Consider the following 21,803-nt stretch of genomic DNA (forward strand, 5'->3'; position numbering starts at 1 on the left):
AACTTTTTCATACTCATTAATCTTAAAACACAGTTTCTGACCATGGCTAATTTACCAGCCAACAAGTAACAAGAGAACAAAAGAAAAGTTAATGATGGAATTAGCTGTTTTACCAGTAAGAACTGTATTCTCTGTATCTTGCAATGCTTAAAAATTTTTTCAAGTGTTTATGCGAGAGACAATGGGAAGGGTGTGTGTGTGTGCTTGCGCGTGCACATGCAGAAAAGGGATAAATATCTGAGAAGTCATCTTTACCCTGGAACATTTAGTATTGTATGTTCCAAGGTGTATCACCATTGCCATTTGTCTTTATTTTTTCTTTGCCAAATTATGAACCTTACAATTTGTTTGGTGGCAATATACTGTATAAATAAAAGACCAACTTACAGAGCAAAATTTATATAAGAAATAGACACAATGAACCATAGATATGTGATAGGTCATTAAGGTGTCTTAACAAAGGAGTGGCCAAAATAGGCTTTGAGCTCTTTTGAAGAACTGCAAGGGTGAGGCTTTAAAAATCCACCACTTGAGATTAGTGTTGCTTTCTGATGAGGTTTTCACTGGCTCACAGCAAGATGAAAGTAAGAAGGACAAGGTATTGTGAGAGTATATACATATACCTACATTTCCATGACTAAAACTGACTTCCTCAGGCCTCTGCTTTAATCACTGAGAGGTAGTCTTTCAAAATGATGTCCACGTAGGTTTTGGGTAGAGTGGGGGGAGCGTGTTGCATACACGCATGTTTTGATATATTCAAATACTTGCCAAGTGTCCATCTTTAGCTTCTTCATGTAACATCTGGACTTAGCAAAGGACTGATTTTCTGAAACCCTAACACTCGAGGGTTCAGTTGTTTGGGGGCTGTTTGAAAGCTGCAAATTGTGCTGTTATAAGCACAGTTATTATTACACGTAGCCTTGTAGTCCCAAGCCAAGTTTTCCTTGCCTTGAATGCTCAGTTTACTGTTTTTTTCTGTCTCATTCTCTCTCCCCTCCCCTCAGCCCTCTTCTCTGTCCTCGTCTGTCCCCACTTTTCTCCTTCCTCTCTCCCTACACCCCTACATGACCCACTCTCCAATCCCCTTCTTCTGTCTTTTCCACTTTCTGTTTGCATTTCTGTCTAGGGATAAATGCTTAACAACAGGCATTTCATATGTAAGTACATGTTCTATTAATAACAGTAATGAATCATTTTAATATCAATGGAAATGTCTGATTTCAAGATCTGTATCCCTAAAAGCTATCCAAGAGCAGTCAGCTTTCAATTTCTTAGTAATGGGCACAGTCTTGTATACGGCATCCCCATAGTGGGAATACCAGCAGTGGTAGTAAGAATGACAAGAACAGTAATGGTTTGTTCATATTACGGCTAATACTGTTTTTACCATTTGCCACATATTGTTCTAGGTCAGTGGTTCTCAGAGTTTAGTCCGTGGACCCTCAGGGATGCCCAGGACTCTTTTCAGGAGCATGAAAGGTCAAAACTATTTTCATAATAATACCAAGAAGTCATTTGCCTTTTTTCACTATGTTGACATTTGCGCTGGTTACCAGAAGCAATAGTGGGCAGAACTGCTGGCTCCTCCGCCCAGATCAAGGCTGGTGGCCATTGTAGTCTTTGTCGCTGCCACTCTCAGTTTAAAGAACAATTATCAAGTCCCTTATGAAGCAGTACATTTTATTAAATTTTGACCCTTGAGAACACATCCTTTTAGCATTCTGTGTGATGCTAAAATTGCAAAGTAGACATTAAACACTTCTGCATGTCCGAGTTGCCACAGCTGAATTAATTTTTTCACAGACCGCCATTTTTATTTGAAAGAACAACTGGCAAGTAAACTATGCTTATTAAGACTTGACTGTTTGGCAGAAATTTTTCTTGAAAATGAAGCCAGCCTGTAATTTCAAGAAAAACATGGTATTGGTCCAGTGGAGAGGGCTGGCCAGTGGCCAAACTGGATGTTTGTTCAGGGGACAGGCACTTTCAGGGGGCCCTCTTATGCTGGAAACAGTGTAAACTCTTTCATGTACAACTTGTGTTTATAAATATTAAAGAAAAGCTGTGCTTTAAGTACTGATGAATTTGCAAATAGCAGAGCTAAAAAACATTTTCTAAGGTTTCCAGTACTACTCCAGAACCATTCATTGTATAAATTAGAAAAATAGAGCCCAGATATTGAAAACTATATCCAAGGTAACACTGTACAAATGCATGATTTATGGCCTAACCTTAATGTTTTATGGTGCTTTAAACTTGCAAGTACTTTCATATGTACACTTTCATCTGATTTTTATACAACCCTGTGAGTATCTAAAGCAGCTTACAGACAAGGAAATTGAGACTCAAGAAGAGTCTCTGGATGTACTTCATACTTTCCTGCCCTTACATCTGTTATCGCCGATGGTTTGAAATAAGGTGGAGGAAATAGAGAGGAGAAAGAATCTATAAAACTTGACAACCAACTAGATGCAAAAAAAAAAAAAATGGAGGTAAAAGAACCAGGAATTTTCTGAAGTTCTTACTTGGGCACCAGGGAGGGTACCATTAACCAAGAAAATAAAAATAGAGAAGGAATAGATTCAGTCAACAGATGTTTCCTGAAGGCCTTTTCAGTTGGCACTACTATAATCTGCTTTGGGGGATTCTTGGAATGTGTAGACTGTGTTGTTACAGTCTCTCTACGGGAAGGTCAGTCACACGTGCCGATAACTGATTCAAGGGGCAGTGGGCTAAGTGCCAACAAAAAGGCTGAGGTTGAGTCCTGTAGCTGTTCACAGGAGGCAAGGAGTTACCTCTGGGCTCAGGGCAAATGTTATGGAAGAAGAAACATTTGAAGAGGAGTCCTGGAGAATGGTAGAATTTGGATGTGCAGAGGTGGTTGTGAGGAGACAAGGGAAGTTCAGTTACAGAAAAACTGAGAGCAGGGCATGGAAGGAGGAATATCAGGGTAGAGGTTCTTAAGAACATAGCATATATGTTTAGGCAGATAATGAGCAATTATTACTGGAAACAATTATTTCAGTAAACAATTACAGAAATGATTGCTGCATACATAGTTTTCCATTTTGTATTTAGTTCATTTTTTTAAATGGCACTTGCCAAACAAATATCTTTTTAAGTACAACTTAGTTCTTTCTTTACATAAAAAATTTCATTTTTCATTGACTAGGGTAAGGATTTCAAATTTAGATAACATAAGTGGTCTTCCCAGATGTCGGTTCATAGTTTTAGAGAGGGTCATGCAAAATATTTTACTATGGTCTAATTTTTTTTTTATGTAGAGTGGCTTGTTTAAAGTAAATCCTCAATATTTAGATAACTTTATTCTTACATTTAGAAATTTCACCAGTTCTTTAAATTGCATTTTCATCTGAACTGCATTCCTGTCTTGACCTTCAAATAGCTTAGCTTTGTCTTCTGGGTCTTTCTTTTCCTTTGGCATTAGTGTTTGTTATTATTCACTGCAAAATTTACCTGACTTGGATATTTATTATTCTCCCCCACCCAGATAAGCCAGATAAATATGATCCACGTGATATTGAAAGGCTACAGCAAGATGATAACTGGGTTGAAAATTACTTATTTTGGAGACATAATATTGTAGATGAAACTCTGAAGATGCTTGATGAGAGTTTTCAGTGGAGGAAAGAAATGTCCGTCAACGGTAAGCTGTTCAATTTAACATGGACAGTATACTAAGCTCTGTGTAAATGTTAGTTTTCTGTTTATCTAATAGTTTATTTGCAGCTGTTTTTGATAATCATCATAAACACCAAGATATAATGTTTTATAAAGACCCAGTAACACTTTGAAAGGAGCATCTTATGAATAAGTCTTAAAAGTAGAATCAATCATTCATAAGGAAATCAGATCACCGGGGAAGCAGAGTCATACTCGTATTCTTCACTCAGAGCAGAGTCACCTAATGTCTGCTTAGTTTAATATCATTAAACAATAGCAAGACAGCATTTTCACTACTAGGCCAAGAGGTAAGGAGATACTATTTGCCTGTTTTTTCCAGTTGTTCCCTTATGTCTTTATCTCCAGAGTTCCTGTGCTAATCAGTGCTCCATGCATAATTACTAAATGAATGGGGGTCCACCAAAAAGCAGGCATATTCCAAAGGATGCCTATGGCAGCCTTCCCTTAAATTATTGAATTCAAGTCCCAATTCTAGGTTGGCATTTTCCCCACAAATGGCAGTTTTAAATCCTAGAGGTTTATAATAGCTTTTATGACAGGTTTTATAATAGTTTCCAAGTATATGAAGAACTCTTCACAGGAAAGGTAACCACCCCCCCCCATAATATCTCTCCTCCTAAAAACTTAACAGGAAGAAACTGGCTTAACTACTGCTTTCAGTTAGGTATAGAGGGTCTCCTGACCTTGAGGATTATAAACTGGAGTGATTGAGTCTGGAGATTTAATACAAAATAGTCAACAAATAAATCCAGAGCAGATACCCTCTCCAGTCTGCATACTTGTAGAAGGAATCCATGAGAAGGGGAGTATTTAAGAAAGAAACTGATAGGAAGTGTAAAAACTGTAGGTACTTCTGACAGTGAAGCATTTATTAAGGAAAGAAATATATATATGCTATTTCTAAATCATTTAACTACAAACTTTTAAACTCAACAGTTTTTTTCTTACATAGGTTGCTAATTTCTAGTAGCAGACAGCAGAGCTATGATAAAAAAAAAGGTGGGGGTGGTGAGGAAAGATAAAGAAAGCTTTGAAAGTTCTCAGGTGAATGAAACAAAAGCCTTGGCATTTACTGCCTTGCTGTGTTGGTTCTGGCCTCAGTAGAGAATGAACAGGCCCTTTTTTGTTCTTCCTGCTAAAGGATCCAGCCTTTTTTTTTTTTTGAACTATTTTCTACTTGTCCTAAGACCATAAAATGTGTTAGACTGTATTGGATATCAAAGACTGTAGAAAAATACTAGAGAAAGCACAGCGATTTTTTTCGTCAATTCTGAGGCTGTAACATGGATATTCACTGGCATTGTTCTCTTGGAATTGTCCAATAGTGATGACATCTGTTGCCAATCATCATGTGGAACACAACCAGAGCATGGAAATGTGTTCACATAATGATGGCTGGCATGTAAAAGGAAATGAATTTTTCCATTTCACTGATATATGTCTTTATGTAGTTTGTTTATTTAGTAAGAAATGCCATTTTTCATTGCCAGAGGTTCTTTCCAGATGTTTGAGGAAGGTTCATTCTTACTTTATATCAGGACTACTATTTAACATTAACCTTTACATTGTAAGTTTTCTTTTTAAAGGCCCCTAAGTTACAATTACTCACCAGAGTTTATCACTTTTTAGACCTGACTGAATCCTCCATTCCCAGATGGTTATTGGAACTTGGTGGTATTTATCTCCATGGTTATGACAAAGAAGGCAACAAGCTATGTGAGTATATTTATGTACTGGCTCTTCAAGATTTTGTGATGTAGTTATCTATCTCAATTAGTAATAGGCAGAACTTTCTCCATATGTACCACACGTCAAGTTTCCTCCAATTGAGGATTGTTAGGGCCACTTTGACAAAGCTTCAAATACTTAGTAGTACGTACTGTTTGCATTATAACAAAGGAGGAAGGCAAATGCCACATCCTGTTATAGCCAAAATAATGTAATGCAGAGTCATTATCCTCTAATTTTCTGATATTAAAATTCAACCTACTATTCTTATGGGAAGTCTTTATGGGACAGTCACTAAGCGTTGCTAAATGGACTTTTTCTTTTCAAACTTCCCAGTTTTCTCCCATTAGCGTTTTCCTAAGTCTGTGTGACCTCGAGAGGAAGAGGAACCATCATCCCTGTGGTCCCATGACTCCCTTGTTACTCTTCTCTCCCCTTTGTCCAAAATCCAGCTGGATTTTGCTAAGGTGGGGACTTGGCAGGAGTGCCCGCAGCCCATCCTGAGCAGACATCCCTGCAGAGCATCAGCATCTTCCTGCAGTGTCAGCGCACGCCTGGCTTGCCCTCTGGGTGGCCTGTGGTCTGTTCCGGTGTGAACAGTACTCTCTGAGCATTTTGCTCCTGTTGCCAGCTCCTCCTCCATCTTCTTCCCTCATTTCTCTCTCTTACTCCCCCTGCCCCTTATATGTGCTTCCCAGGCTCCATTCCTTTCTTGGCCTCTTTTACTTTCCAGCTGATACAGACTCCTTGGGTGATCTCAAGTGACTTGGCATCTTCAGCTGCCTCCCCCCAAACAGCAGTGACCCCACACTGTCCCCAGGCCATGTGCACACACATACCCAGCTACCCACTGATGGACGCCACCAGATTGTCAACCACCTTCAACACAACATACAGCTGAACAGCACCCCACCGCCTGCCCTCTATGCTGCCCAGCTCAGGCCCACGGCCACGGGCTCTTCCCTGGACACGGCTCCCCATTTACTTCTCCGTGTGCACTGGCACTCCCTCTGGTCAGGCCGTAACCATCCCCACCCCAGTGCCTTCCCAGGGGCAGCCTGTTGGCTTTCCTTCCCTGCCTCTTCCAGGCTGCCCTCTGTGCCTCTGCCAAGATGTTTTGAATAGGAAAATCAAAATGCCTTAGCATTTCACTCGGAGTCCTTCAAGCCCAGCCCTTGTCGCTCTCTTTAGCATCTCCTGTTACCACTTGTCACATTTGGTCTTAGCTGCCACCAATATGAACAGTTTGCCATGCTCCACCCACATGCCCAGCATGGGCTCACGCCTCCCTCATGCCTCTGTCTGGGCTTTTCCTCTGGGTGGAACATTCTTTCTAGTGCTTGACAGAACCAATGGCTTTCTTTTCTGTTAAGCACAGTGAAGAGTACTTTTTAGGTTATGAACAAGTATTGTTTGTTCACCTCTATTTTCCTTTCCCCTTGCTTTCTAGTGAAGTTTTGTTTATTTCTTAAGGGGAAAAAAAGTTTACCTTTATCTGCTACTCTTTATTAAGGTTCTCAAGTGCACACTAATTCTAATTTAAAAGGAAGAAGAGATTTTTTTATACTGGAGGAACAAAATGAATTATAAATGAAGAAAAATACCAAGAGAAAGGAATGATATATGTATAAAATAATATTATAATGCCATAAATATTTTTCCTTTTTTCAATTTATATTCTGGCAAAAGTCTGGATCAGGGTGAAGTACCATGTAAAAGACCCTAAAACCATATTGGACAAAAAGAAGCTTATCGCATTCTGGTTGGAACGTTATGCTAAAAGAGAAAATGGGAAACCTGTAACAGTGATGTTTGACCTGTCAGAAACTGGAATAAATAGCATTGTAAGCATTTTTCTTTAATTCTAAATCATTGTTTATCATGGTGTCCTCCCTGCCACCCCTCCCCCAACCAAATATTGCTGTAAAATTGAGCTAACCAGGTTATGTTTAGAATTCTTTTTCCCCTTGCATTGTGGGTGAAGTCAAACATGGAATAGAATTTATAAAGAAATAAATTTGCTTCCATATTTGGTATTGAAATGGTAGATTTCTTAGAAACGTCCCTTGTTTGATACACAGGATATAGAGGGTAGGATGTCAGGGTAGTGAATAGATGTCATAACAGTGAACCTTTCTATCAAAACTAATACCCTACCCCACCTAACCCTGTGCCTGGCACAGAGCAGCACATTCAGTGAACACTGCATAAAGTAATGCACGCTCTCTCTCACCCTTAAGTTCATACCACGTTTTGTGGTTACAAGATGTTCACCTGAGTTTTGCGTATACAAGCACCTTGTGATTTGTTGAAGTTTTTTGCTTACTTGTTGGGATTTGTTTGTTTGGTTAGCTTTGGAAACCAGTTTTCTTCAGGTGATTTTTGCCAAGCTTAAATAAGTAAAGCCTACCAGTCCTTAATTTGAGCCCTTGCGACCTTAGTGGCAACTACAAACCCTTCAGCAGCAGTGGAGATCCCTTGGCACATGTATTAGAGCTATTCTCTCTTATATTCACACCTTGGCTGATTCTGGTAGCAGTGAAGTGGGATTCACACACCTAACCTGGGACAGTATTGAAACCTTTTTGAAAATCCATTTGGAAAAGTAGATGATAAGAACCTGAAAGGGTTTATAGTCATCCTCTTTGCCTGGTAACTAACTTCTGGAAATCTATTCTAAGGAAATAATCCTGAGTACAGAACAAGCATTGTGTATTGAAATGTTTTTTCAGAGTGTCATTTAAAATAGTGAAAAATTAGAAAAAATGTAAATGCCAACACAGTGAAATGGGAAATTCTGGTGTATCTAGTTGATGGAGTATGTGTAGCTGTATAAAATGGTATTTATAAAGAATTTGTAGAAATACTGGAAAATACTTCAATAAATAATGAAAAAAGGTGACAGGATTATTTCATAATGATATCTAGCCCCAAAAAGGGAAACCTTAGACATTAGAAAACCAAACAAAAAGCAAGCTAGAGAGAATAAGAATTTTGGGGGGACCACATATTTCTTTTTTTCATCTTTCTACATTTTTATTTTTATTTTAAGAGTCCACAGCCTTGGATTTTTTCAGTCTACTTTCCAAGTCAGTGAGTTTTAGGTTAAACTGTTTAATACCCAAAATCTAAATCAAAACACCTAGATAAATATTCCATAAAAATAAATCATGACTGTTATCCTTTGTGTGTGATAGTTTTCTGATTATTAACCCAGAATCAAGAAAAATTTTTGTTTTTTTACTGCCAAATATAGGGGCTAAGAATTGACTTAAGCTGCTCCTTTTTTTGAGCTACTTATATGCTATTTCATTATCTTTAATTTATAAACAAAGTTATATCCATTGCTATTGGAATGATTAAATCTTATTGAATTATTTTAATGTATGACCCTCTCACGATTCACAAAAGATTTAAGTTGGTTTATAAAGATGTATACAGAATTACAAGGCAAAAAATTTTTTTAAGTATTTATTAGAGCCATACCACTAGCTTGGCTCTAAGCTCTCAGTCGCCTACCTGAAAGAAATGGAATCATTTAAAATTATTCAGTGGCCATACTTTAAAACCGGTGGCTTAGAAATGTCACCTTTCCTGATATTTGAACCAGAGAGAAAAGTCTTTCATTATACAAGATAACAAATAGTGTCCTTGAAAGTCAACATCCTCACAGAATGCAGAGCCATGGGTTTCATGGAGCTTTTCTTTGTAGTGCCCACTAATATATTTACACCAGTGGCATCCTATCAGATCCACTTGAATTAGCAGTAACTTGGCATTTTGTAAGAAAGGCTATTCTATTAAGATGAAAACAAGAATATTAAACAAAGACTTTTTAGGCAAAGTCTCCAGGAGCCACAGATTAGATACTAGGTAAGCAGGTTTTTATGTAATTATTTTTAGACATTTGACTCTCACTCAACTACAAATTATTAAACTATGTGCACAGTGGATATAATTAGTTATGAAGGTATTATATACTGAGATTTATCCCATAATGAATACTTAAGATACTTAAGGATGTTTACTTTCAGTTTACTGGAGTTAAAGATGCTGCAACTCACATGCTAGGAATGACCTTATAGACTCATCTCTAGGACAACCCACCTTTCAGTAACTGATAGTTTTAAGTTTGCCTGATTATGTCTTTCAGCCTACAGTCCTTATAAGATGACTGATCAGGATTAGTAAGTCAACCTGTGGCCATGGAATAACATGGAATGAAATGATCCATGTTAACAGTAACCCCAATAACCTAATTTCATGTTGCTGTGTTCAATGCAGTAGAACAGACATCTCTGTTTATAAAGTCTCCCAGAAATTTGAGTCAATGAACAACATCTGAATATAAACTAATAGGTCCCTAACTATTTGGTCCCTAATTATTCATACCTAAATAAGAGGAAAGAAGCTCGAAGTGAAGCCGATACAGTAGGCCAGTATGATCTGGTTAAGCGTTGTATAAAAAATTGATTAAATATATTTTATTGAGGCTATTATAAGGTATAAAAATGAGATTTAAAAAGCAATATACCGGAATTTACATACATACCTAGTATCATTCCAAGTAGTCAGGTTATAAACTGTATACTATTTTCAGTAATTCTTTAATTGTTGGAAAGATTTTTAGAATTTCTCTATAGGGATTGCTTTCAGATCCATTTTATAATGTCACATTACCTTAGCAGCCTGAAGTATCTAACTAGTTTGAGGTAACATGATGTTTAAGCATCTGATTTAACTCAAATTTAGGATTGATTATTATAAGTAGCTTAATCACTTAAAACCTTAATCACTGGGAATATAGATATATATGAGGTTTTTTTTTAAGAATTTAATAATTGTCTCATTTGTATTTAATAATCTATCATCTTTAGAAATGTGCCATTTAAAATTCTAATGTAGACAATCCTAAAGATTTAAATGTATAATCTTTATTTTAGGACATGGACTTTGTACGCTTTATCATCAACTGCTTTAAGGTTTATTACCCTAAATACCTCTGTAAGTAACTTACTCCTTTATAAAAATATAACATAGAAACTATAGACAATCTGAGAATTGTGGAGCTTTATAATCAGTATAGACTTTAATGTCTGAAGCATTGTTTTCTGACGAAGAACCTAATTGTGTTCATAGAAGTTTAAGTGCATATCCTAGTAGGTACAGGTGAAATTTTTTATGAATGATCACTGTCCTTGTCAGTTATTTTAAGAGCTCAAGTTCCAAGCTGTATATATGGCATCCTATAACACACATATACATATAGGGACATAAAAACGTGCATTTATTTCCAAGATTATCCCATTTTTACTAATCTTTACATTGAGAAATTCATTTAAGATAATACTGTATGAAACTTCTTACATGCAAGAAACAGATAAGCAACATTGATATATAAGGTATGCTGTGTGTTAAGCAATACTTACAATGTACACCATGTTACTAATTGCAAGAAACAGATAAGCAATACTGATATATAAGGTATACTGTGTGTTAAGCAATACTTATAATGTACACTATGTTACTAATTGCTGTTTAAAAATTGTCCCTAAGAAAACACTTGACTAGAATGCACTACATTCGATTCTGGAATTTGGAGTTTGTTTGTTTTTAATTGTGATTCTTCATTAATTACCTTAATGAAGAACTCCTGAATTTTATAAATTCATTTTTTATTTCTTGGATTTATATGATGGTTCCCCCCTGGAGAAATCGAGATATCATCCCACATAAACAGTCAAATATTTTTAACTCCAGTGGATTGAAAGTGAGAAGACAACAGGGATATCCAAAAATGGGAACTCACAGGTCTGCCTGGGCACACTTCTGGCAAATACCACAGTGAGGGTCTTTTGGGACATGTGACACTAAAGCATAGAATCCCCAAATCATTTCCCTTTGGCATGCTTTCATATTATAATTAATGTGAAGTGAGGAACAGACAAGAAGCACAATGGATATCAAGGATCAGTGCCCCCCCCCAGCCCTGTGCTCTCATATTTGGAGAAAACTCGAGTATTGCTGAGTGTTTATAAATGAAGAGTATGTCTGGTTTGGGGAACCTGTAGGATCTCTTGCTCTTCCTGATTGCTTTCTGGATCTGGCATATACCCTGATTCCGTAAGGCTTGCTGAGCAGTGCCAGTCAGTGATCAATAGAGAATCACTACGCCATATTGTTAGCTTCTTTTATGTACAAAATGAAAATAAAATACTCAGTTGTTCATTGAAATATCTAAAAGAATTTGTGAAGAGCCGTTTATAAATAGTATACATATCATTGTTACTTTATAAACACATCCAGGATTCTTTTGAGAAAACAATTCATTCATGGGTCTGTATAATGGTCAGTTGAAACACTATTCATTCCAATTAATGAGATAATGTATGTATTCTAGCTATGTAATATAGTTTCACACATTGAATTTTATAGAATCTTAAATCACTATGCTTCAGAATTTCTCATATCATGAAATACAAATGTTATTCTTAAAATCTTGAGTCCAAATCTTTTTAGGCGTATCCCAGATGAAAGACTGAGGTATTAAGCACCAGGGTACTTCTTTGCTGATTCTGTGTTCCTTATATGACCTTTACTTGTCCTACATTAATATAATCATTCTAGGAGGTTGTCTTCTCAGAAAAAAAAGGAAATTACTTTGACTAATCTGGAGTAGAAGAATGAATTGGATATCAAAAATCCCCTTTGTGGTTTCTGGTTCTTCCTCACAGTTGTTAATAGCACTGTTTAATATCTTCATCCAAGTATGCAAATAATACTTCTGTATACTTTGGAATTGTTGGCTTCCTGGGATGCATATATTAAGAAAAGTAGGAATAATTTGTTTCTTGAAACAATGATTTATGAAAAATGGGGTTGCAACTGTGAGAGTAGGTTAACAGTATTATCTCTAGAAAATCATCATTGAAACCATAAATAAGACATTGAAATAATTTTAAAATTGAGCAAACTTCAGCACTAATATGACATGCCACATCCAAAGACTCCACTTACCCACTTAACTATTTTCTTTTGTACCTTTCAGCAAACATCAAAAGCATTAAAGGAACAAAAGAACAGGCAGTTTGCCAAAGGACAATAATAGTGCATTATTCATTTCCCACAAGTGGTCCTCCTGGGTAGGCCCCTTGCCATTGGGAGGAGTTTAGTTCTAGCACCACTCACACTTCAGTAAATTAGAATTGAGTCAAGCAGCTCAGTTTTTAGTCACACTAGCTTTTGCTAGGCCAGGTTTAAGTGATATTACTATAGCAGTACTAAGTCACATTCAGTGAATTTTTTTTTCATCTTTCAGCAAAAATGGTGATCTTTGATATGCCTTGGATCATGAATGGTGAGTCTATTACTTACACTTTCCTGGAACAAAATGTCTGATTTCCTTTCTTCTATTCCAATTTAGCCATATTTCTATGATTGTTTTTAAAAAAAAGTTTATGTCATACTTGGTGTAAACTCTGAAGAGGCTGGAGCTAGAACACTCAAAGGCTGTTTCTAAGCAGACTGGGCTAACATTCTTCCCCCTTGCTCTGGGGACATCCATTAGTCTTCTCTAAAAACAGCCTCATGATGGTAAACTACAGCCAGAAGCCAAGGTTTACCACCCACAGATGGGGTATGTCACAGAACACAGGCCTTGGGTAAGTTTTTTCATGGGCTTCAGGTGTTGAAGAAGAAGGTGGAATGAATCTAAAATTTACTCCAAATCTCTGTAGTCACATAACCCTTTGCAAGAGTCATGATACATGTTTTGGTTTAAAAAAATGTTTTTAAACCACTGAAAAATGCTCTTTACCAGCTTTAATGTGGTTGTAAACTTAATGTTATTTTCAGAATGTGCATTTTCATTTGTGTTTGCCAAAGTCAGTTGTTAAACAGAGCAAGTAATAGAGAAAACCAGTGAAACCAAAACTTGGTTCTTCGAAAAGTTTAGTAGTGCTTTCTTTGGCAGCCCATATACTAAAATTGGAACAACACAGAAAAGATTAGCACAGCCCCTGCACAAGGATGATACACAAATTTGTGAAGCATTCCAATACGTCTCAAAAAAAAGTTTTAATTGACAAAGCTTCAGCTAAACTGATGAAGAGAAAAAGAAATTACTAAAATCAGGAATGAAAGAAGAGGCATCACTATTGTCCTTAGAGAAATAAGATTATAAAGAAATACTATAAACAGTTACATGCCAAGAAATTAGATTACCTATATGAAATGGACAAACTCTTAGAAAGACAAACTACCAAAATGGACTCAAGAATCTGAATAGCAGTATTAAAAGAAATTGAACTATTAATCAGAAAACATCTCACAAAGAAAACCCCAGACCCAAATGGCTTCACTGGTAAATTCTACCAAACATAAAGAATCACCACCAGTTTTTATAAATTCTTCTCAAAATAGAAATGGCAACACTTGCAAACTCATTTTATTAGGCAAATACAAGCCTAATAACAAATATCACAGGAAAAGAAAACTAGACTAGTATCCCTTATGAATATAGAGGGACCAACCCTCAATAAATTACTAACAAACCAAATCTAGCAGCACATAAAAAGGATTATACACCATGACCAAGTGGGGTTTATCTCAGGAATGAAAAGTTGGTTCAACATGAAAGTCAATGTTATCCAACAATATTAGTAGACCATAGGGGAATAAAACACATGATCATCTCAATAGACACAGAAAAAGCATTTGACAAAATCCAATACACTCTTATGATAAAAGCACTCAGAAAACTAAGAATAGAAGGTGCAAAGAGTTGGAATAATTGCAAGCTAGGGGGACCACAGAAGTCCACACAAAAGTACCCCCACTTCTGACACCAACTGTAAACTCATGCATTTTTTAAAACCACCCTCAGGTTCACTGGAGTAACTCAACAGAACTCACTGAAAGCTATTATACTCACAGTTACAGTTTATTACAGGGAAAGAATTCAAATTAAAGTCAGCCCAGCCCAGGAAAGAAAAACAGGGTGGAAATCAGTTTTAAAATTTGATTGATTTTAATCAAATTAAAACCAGCCCAGGGAAGTACCAGACGTGGAGCACCGTACTTTCCCAGCATTGATATGTGGCGATACCTATGGAGTTTTGCCAACCAGGGCAGCTCACCTAAACCTTGGTGTTCAGTTTTTATTGGTGCCCATTACATAGGCCTAACTGATTTATTACATGGCTAAATTCAGTCTCTAGTCCCTCCAGAAGTCTACTGATAGTGTGTGACCCAAAGCCCTCACCCTAAATTGTATTGTTCCAGTGTGACCCAAGGCCCTCAGGCAAACAAAGACATTCCTATTAGGCATAACAATTACCTCCCAGAAGTTGAGGCAAAGGCCAGACTTTCCTTTGGGTAAATTCTTTATTACACAGAAGAGAACTTGCGCAGCCTGATGAGGTATTATGTAAAACCTGCTTCTATGAAAACCTACCGCTAACATCATACTTAGCAGTGAAGGAAGGAATGCTTTCCCCCTAAGATCAGGAACAAGATAATGTTGCTACTCTCACCACTTATATTGCCAGGGCACTTAGGCAAGAAAAAGAAAGAAAAGGCATCAGGATTGGAAAAGAGGTAATACTATTTATATTTGCAGATAACATAATCTTCCATATGGATAATTTTCAGGAATACAAGCACATACAAAACACCCTATTAGAATAAACAAGTTCCATAAGGTGGCAGGATACAAAGTCAATACACAAAATCAGTTCTATTTCTGTACACTAGCAATGAATGATCAAAAAATGAAATTAAAAGAATTGCATTTATAGTAGCATTACAAAGAATAAAATACTTAGAAATAAAATTAATAAAAGAAGTTCAGTACTTACACACTGAAAACTATACAAAACACCATTGAAGGAAATTAAAGACCTAGGTAAACAGACATCTCTTGTTCATGGGTTGGAAGACCTAATATTATTAGGGTGGCAGTACTTCCCGAATTGATCCACAGATTCAATGCAGTCCCTGTCAAAAATTCCAGCTGCCTTTTAAACTGATAAGCTTAAATTCATATGGAAATGTGAGACCCAGAGAAGGAAAAATAATCTTGAAGACCAACAGTGGAATTGGATGACTCACACTTCTTGGTTTCAAAACTCACTATAAAGCTATAGTAATTAAAATGTTGCAGTATGGACATAAGGATAGATGTGTAGATAAGTAAAATAAAGAGTCCAGAATTAAACCCTGACATTTATGACTAATTGATTTTTTTGACAACAGTGCCAGGACAATTCAGTGGAGAAAGAATAGTCTTTTTAATAAATGGTGCTGAGACAACTGAGTATACATGTTCAAAAGAATGGACTTTGATTTCTACTTCCCATCATACAAGAATTAACCCAAAATGGATCAGAGACCTAAATGTAAGAGTTAGAACCAGAAAACTCTTAGAAGAAACCATATGTGTAAATCTTTGTGGCCTTGGATGAGGCAGTGGTTTCTTAGATACGACACCAAAAAATCACAAGCAACAGAAGAAAACAGTAGATACACTGGATTTCTTTGAAATGTAAAACTTTTGTACTTCAAAGGACATCATCAGGAAGGTGAAGACAGCTCTCAGAAGAAAATATTTACAAATCATATATCTGATAAGGGATTTAATATCTATGATAGATAAATAACTTTAACAGTACAGCAATAAGACCATTGGCACAATTAGAAAAGGGCAAAAGATTTGCATAGACCTTTTTCCAAAGAAGATATGCACATGGGCAATAAACACATAAAGAAAAAGATGCTCAACATCATTAGTAATTAGAGAATTGCAAGTCAAAAACCAAATGAGATACTGCTTCCCACCCCCTAGGATGGCTATAATCAAAAAGACAGTAACAAGTGTTAATGAGGATGTGGGAAAATTGGAACCCTCATACATTAGTGGTGAGAATGTAAAATGGCGTGGCCACTGTGCAGAACAGTTCGGCAATTCCTCAGGAAGTTAAACATACGGTTACTATATGACCCAGCAAATCCACTCCTAGGTATGTACCTGAGAGAACTGAAAGTATAGGTCTACACAAAAACTTGTACACAGATGCTCATAGCATTATTTATAATAGTGAAAAGAGGAAACAACCCAAATGTTCATCAGTTGATAAATGGATAAACAAATGTATATCCATAAAATGGGAGATTTTTCAGCCATAAAAAAGAATTAAACACTGATACATGCTACATCATAGCTGAATCTTGAAAACTTGCTGAGTAAACAAAGCCAGTAGAAAAACCCCCACATATTGTATGATACCATTTATATGAAATGTCTAAAATAGGCAAATCCACAAAGACAAAAGTAGATCAGTGGTTGCCAGGAATGGAAGAAGGGATGCTAAGGAGAGATTGCTAATGGGTGAGGGTTTCTTTTTGGTGTGATGAACATACTCTAAAATTGAATAGCAGTGATGGTTGTACAAGTCTGTGAATATACGGCAAACCATCCTTGTGTATACTTTAAAAGAGTAAATTTTATGGTATGTAAATTATATCAATAAAGCCATTATTTAAAAAGTCATATTTAATACTTGGGTTAATTCGAATAGCATAACTTCAGTATTTCAACTCACAGACTTTTTAAGTTGAAATTAATGAAAACGTAAATGTTATGTAGCAATTATAGTCAAAAATGCAATTTTCTGAACTACCAAATCAGGCTGTTTTATTTCCTGATTTTTTTTGACACTTTTGCAAATTTATTTCAGGTTTCCTCTTTTAATTTCTTTAACATGTGCTTAGAATACCATGATGAAAACAAGGATTAAAAAATTAAGTATAAACCAGAATGGCATGACAGAACAAGACTTTATTACTAAACAGCTGTGTTTGACAGCAGTTTATTCTTACAGATTCTGTAAGTTCCTCACACTTATATAAGCTGCAGGGCTTGGGAAAAAGGCAGAGTTTAGGATCCAACTCACACCCATAATAAGAAGGGCTACTTCCTTCTCTTCCTGACTTCCCATTTGAGAATGTTTTTTAGATTGGGGGTTTGTCAGAAGCATAAGTCTTTCCATACTCTTTCCATACTATTGTACAGTTATTCCCAGAATCACAATGCATTTTGACTCAGTGTCTGGACACCTTAGTAGCTGGGATCATTCATAGATTTGTGCAGAGGCCAAAACCCTGATAAGTTTATTACTGAATATTAGGGTAACTTAATCTTCCTGAATCTTCATGGAACATTTGAAGCCCATAAGGGACAGTCACAATGTAAATGCCTACAGGAATTAGAGAATGTTAATTAAGTATCATGCCAGAGAAAGATACATATTAACAGATTTTAGCCCATACTCATTTCAGAAGACCTGGATTATTAGCACATACAGTGAATTAATTGAAAAAGAATGAAAAGAATTTAAATGGGGGGGCGGAAGATGGCGGCGTGAGTAGAGCAGCGGAAATCTCCTCCCAAAACAACATATATCTATGAAAATATAACAAAGACAACCCTTCCTAGAATAAAGACCAGAGGACACAGGACAATATCCAGACCACATCCGCACCTGAGAGAACCCAGCGCCTCGCGAAGTGGGTGAGATACAAGCCCCGGCCCCGCGGGAGCCGAGCGCCCCTCCCCCCAGTTCCCGGCGGGAGAGGAGCGGGCAGAGCGGGAGGGAGACGGAGCCCAGGGCTGCCGAACACCCAGCCCCAGCCATCCGGGCCAGAGTGCAGGGCCCTCGATACTGGGAAAACAGGGCAGCAAGAACAGTGAGCAGGCACTGGAGGCTGGGCGACAGAGGACATAAGAAAAGCGCGCGACCATTTTTTTTTTTTTGCTTTTTTGCTGCTTTGTTTTGGCGAGCGCTTTTTGGAAGTCTTAAAGGGACAGGGACCCCAATATTAGGGAAACAGGGCAGAAAGACCGGTGAGCAGAGGCCTGAGGCTGGCACCGGAGAATAAAGAAAAACGAACGACCACCTTTTTTTTTTAATTAAAAAAATTTTTTTCTTGTTTTTTTTTGTGGTCGTTGTTTTGTTTTGGCGGGTGCTTTTTGGAAGTCTTAAAGGGGCAGGGCGGGTCACTTAATCCAGAGGTAGGGAACCCGGGATCTCAGGGCACCCTGCTCCCTGGGCTGCAGGGAGCAGGGAGGCCCCTTACGGAGATAAATAGCCTCCCAGCAGCTCCTGCTCCAACGCGACTCCACCACTTTGGAGCAGCTGCCCGAGCCAGGCCACGCCCACGGCAACAGCGGAGATTAACTCCATAGCAGCCGGGCAGGAAGCAGAAACCCTGTCTGCGCGCAGCTGCGCAGCACAAGCCACTAGAGGCCGCTGTTCTCCCAGGAGAGGAGGGCCACAAACCAACAAGAAAGGAAGTCCTTCCAGCCGTCACTCGTCCCAGTTCTGCAGACTATTCCTATCACCATGAAAAGGCAAAGCTACAGGCAGACAAAGATCACAGAGACAACACCAGAGAAGGAGACAGACCTAACCAGTCTTCCTGACAAAGAATTCAAAATAAGAATCATAAACATGCTGACAGAGATGCAGAGAAATACGCAAGAAAAATGGGATGAAGTCCGGAAAGAGATCACAGATGCCAGAAAGGAGATCGCAGAAATGAAACAAACTCTGGAAGGGTTTATAAGCAGAATGGATAGAATGCAAGAGGCCATTGATGGAATTGAAATCAGAGAACAGGAACGCATAGAAGCTGACATAGAGAGAGACAAAAGGATCTCCAGGAATGAAACAATATTAAGAGAACTGTGTGACCAATCTAAAAGGAGCAATATCCGTATTATAGGGGTCCCAGAAGAAGAAGAGAGAGGCAAAGAGATGGAAAGTATCTTAGAAGAAATAATTGCTGAAAACTTCCCCACACTGGGGGAGGAAGTAATCAAACAGACCACGGAAATACACAGAACCCCCAACAGAAAGGATCCAAGAAGGGCAACACCAAGACACATAATAATTAAAATGGCAAAGATCAAGGACAAGGAAAGAGTGTTAAAGGCAGCTAGAGAGAAAAAGGTCACCTATAAAGGGAAACCCATCAGGCTAATGTCAGATTTCTCAACAGAAACCCTACAGGCCAGAAGAGAATGGCATGATATATTTAATACAATGAAACAGAAGGGCCTTGAACCAAGGATACTGTATCCAGCACGACTATCATTCAAATATGACGGTGGGACTAAACAATTCCCAGACAAACAAAAGCTGAGGGAATTTGCTTTCCACAAACCACCTCTACAGAACATCTTACAGGGACTGCTCTAGATGGGAGCACTCCTAGAAAGAGCACAGCACAAAACACCAAACATATGAAGAATCGAGGAGGAGGAACAAGAAGGGAGAGAAGAAAAGAATCTCCAGACAGTGTATATAACAGCTCAATAAGCGAGCTAAGTTAGGCAGTAAGATACTAAAGAGGCTAACCTTGAACCTTTGGTAACCACGAATTTAAAGCCTGCAATGGCAATAAGTACATATCTTTCAATAGTCACCCTAAATGTTAATGGGTTGAATGCACCAATCAAAAGACACAGAGTAACAGAATGGATAAAAAAGCAAGACCCATCTATATGCTGCTTACAAGAAACTCACCTCAAACCCAAAGACATGTACAGACTAAAAGTCAAGGGATGGAAAAACATATTTCAAGCAAACAACAGTGAGAAGAAAGCAGGGGTTGCAGTACTAATATCAGACAAAATAGACTTCAAAACAAAGAAAGTAACAAGAGATAAAGAAGGACACTACATAATGATAAAGGGCTCAGTCAAACAAGAGGATATAACCATTCTAAATATATATGCACCCAACACAGGAGCACCAGCATATGTGAAACAAATACTAACAGAACTAAAGGGGGATATAGACTGCAATGCATTCATTCTAGGAGACTTCAACACACCACTCACCCCAAAGGATAGATCCACTGGGCAGAAAATAAGTAAGGACACGGAAGCACTGAACAACACAGTAGAGCAGATGGACCTAATAGACATCTATAGAACTCTACATCCAAAAGCAGCGGGATATACATTCTTCTCAAGTGCACATGGAACATTCTCCAGAATAGACCACATACTAGGCCACAAAAAGAGCCTCAGAAAATTCCAAAAGATTGAAATCCTACCAACCAACTTTTCAGACCACAAAGGCATAAAACTAGAAATAAACTGTACAAAGAAAGCAAAGAGGCTCACAAACACATGGAGGCTTAACAACACGCTCCTAAATAATCAATGGATCAATGACCAAATCAAAATGGAGATCCAGCAATATATGGAAACAAATGACAACAACAACACTAAGCCCCAACTTCTGTGGGACACAGCAAAAGCAGTCTTAAGAGGAAAGTATATAGCAATCCAAGCATATTTAAAAAAGGAAGAGCAATCCCAAATGAATGGTCTAATGTCACAATTATCGAAATTGGAAAAAGAAGAACAGATGAGGCCTAAGGTCAGCAGAAGGAGGGACATAATAAAGATCAGAGAAGAAATAAATAAAATTGAGAAGAATAAAACAATAGCAAAAATCAATGAAACCAAGAGCTGGTTCTTCGAGAAAATAAACAAAATAGATAAGCCTCTAGCCAGACTTATTAAGAAGAAAAGAGAGTCAACACAAATCAACAGTATCAGAAACGAGAAAGGAAAAATCACGACGGACCCCACGGAAATGCAAAGAATTATTGGAGAATACTATGAAAACCTATATGCTAACAAGCTGGGAAACCTAGGAGAAATGGACAACTTCCTAGAAAAATATAACCTTCCAAGATTGACCCAGGAAGAAACAGAAAATCTAAACAGACCAATTACCAGCAACGAAATTGAAGAGGTAATCAAAAAACTACCAAAGAACAAAACCCCCGGGCCAGATGGATTTACCTCGGAATTTTATCAGACATACAGGGAAGACATAATACCCATTCTCCTTAAAGTTTTCCAAAAAATAGAGGAGGAGGGGATACTCCCAAACTCATTCTATGAAGCTAACATCACCCTAATACCAAAACCAGGCAAAGACCCCACCAAAAAAGAAAACTACAGACCAATATCCCTGATGAACGTAGATGCAAAAATACTCAACAAAATATTAGCAAACCGAATTCAAAAATACATCAAAAGGATCATACACCATGACCAAGTGGGATTCATTCCAGGGATGCAAGGATGGTACAACATTCGAAAGTCCATCAACATCATCCACCACATCAACAAAAAGAAAGACAAAAACCACATGATCATCTCCATAGATGCTGAAAAAGCATTTGACAAAGTTCAACATCCATTCATGTTAAAAACTCTCAGCAAAATGGGAATAGAGGGCAAGTACCTCAACATAATAAAGGCCATCTATGATAAACCCACAGCC

The 21,803-nt window shown here is 37.6% G+C and overlaps 1 protein-coding gene and 1 non-coding gene across 4 annotated transcripts in view; both read left to right on the forward strand.

The window, feature by feature from the left end:
* Nucleotides 1–21,803, forward strand: part of MOSPD2 (motile sperm domain containing 2) — a 54,151-nt gene that overhangs the window by 12,439 nt on the left and 19,909 nt on the right. For all 3 annotated transcript variants that reach the window (XM_036912941.2, XM_036912943.2, XM_036912944.2), the window contains 5 exons: nt 3,515–3,670; nt 5,338–5,424; nt 7,126–7,280; nt 10,380–10,440; nt 12,755–12,793. In XM_036912941.2, coding sequence (XP_036768836.2) covers nt 3,515–3,670; nt 5,338–5,424; nt 7,126–7,280; nt 10,380–10,440; nt 12,755–12,793 — 498 coding nt within the window. The remainder of the gene's footprint in view (nt 1–3,514; nt 3,671–5,337; nt 5,425–7,125; nt 7,281–10,379; nt 10,441–12,754; nt 12,794–21,803) is intronic.
* Nucleotides 13,393–13,499, forward strand: LOC118926321 (U6 spliceosomal RNA). The gene has a single exon (XR_005030417.1). It is a non-coding gene; the product is annotated as a U6 spliceosomal RNA (small nuclear RNA).

Source organism: Manis pentadactyla, chromosome X (genome assembly GCF_030020395.1).
Source record: "Manis pentadactyla isolate mManPen7 chromosome X, mManPen7.hap1, whole genome shotgun sequence".
In the NCBI taxonomy this organism is placed as follows: domain Eukaryota; kingdom Metazoa; phylum Chordata; class Mammalia; order Pholidota; family Manidae; genus Manis; species Manis pentadactyla.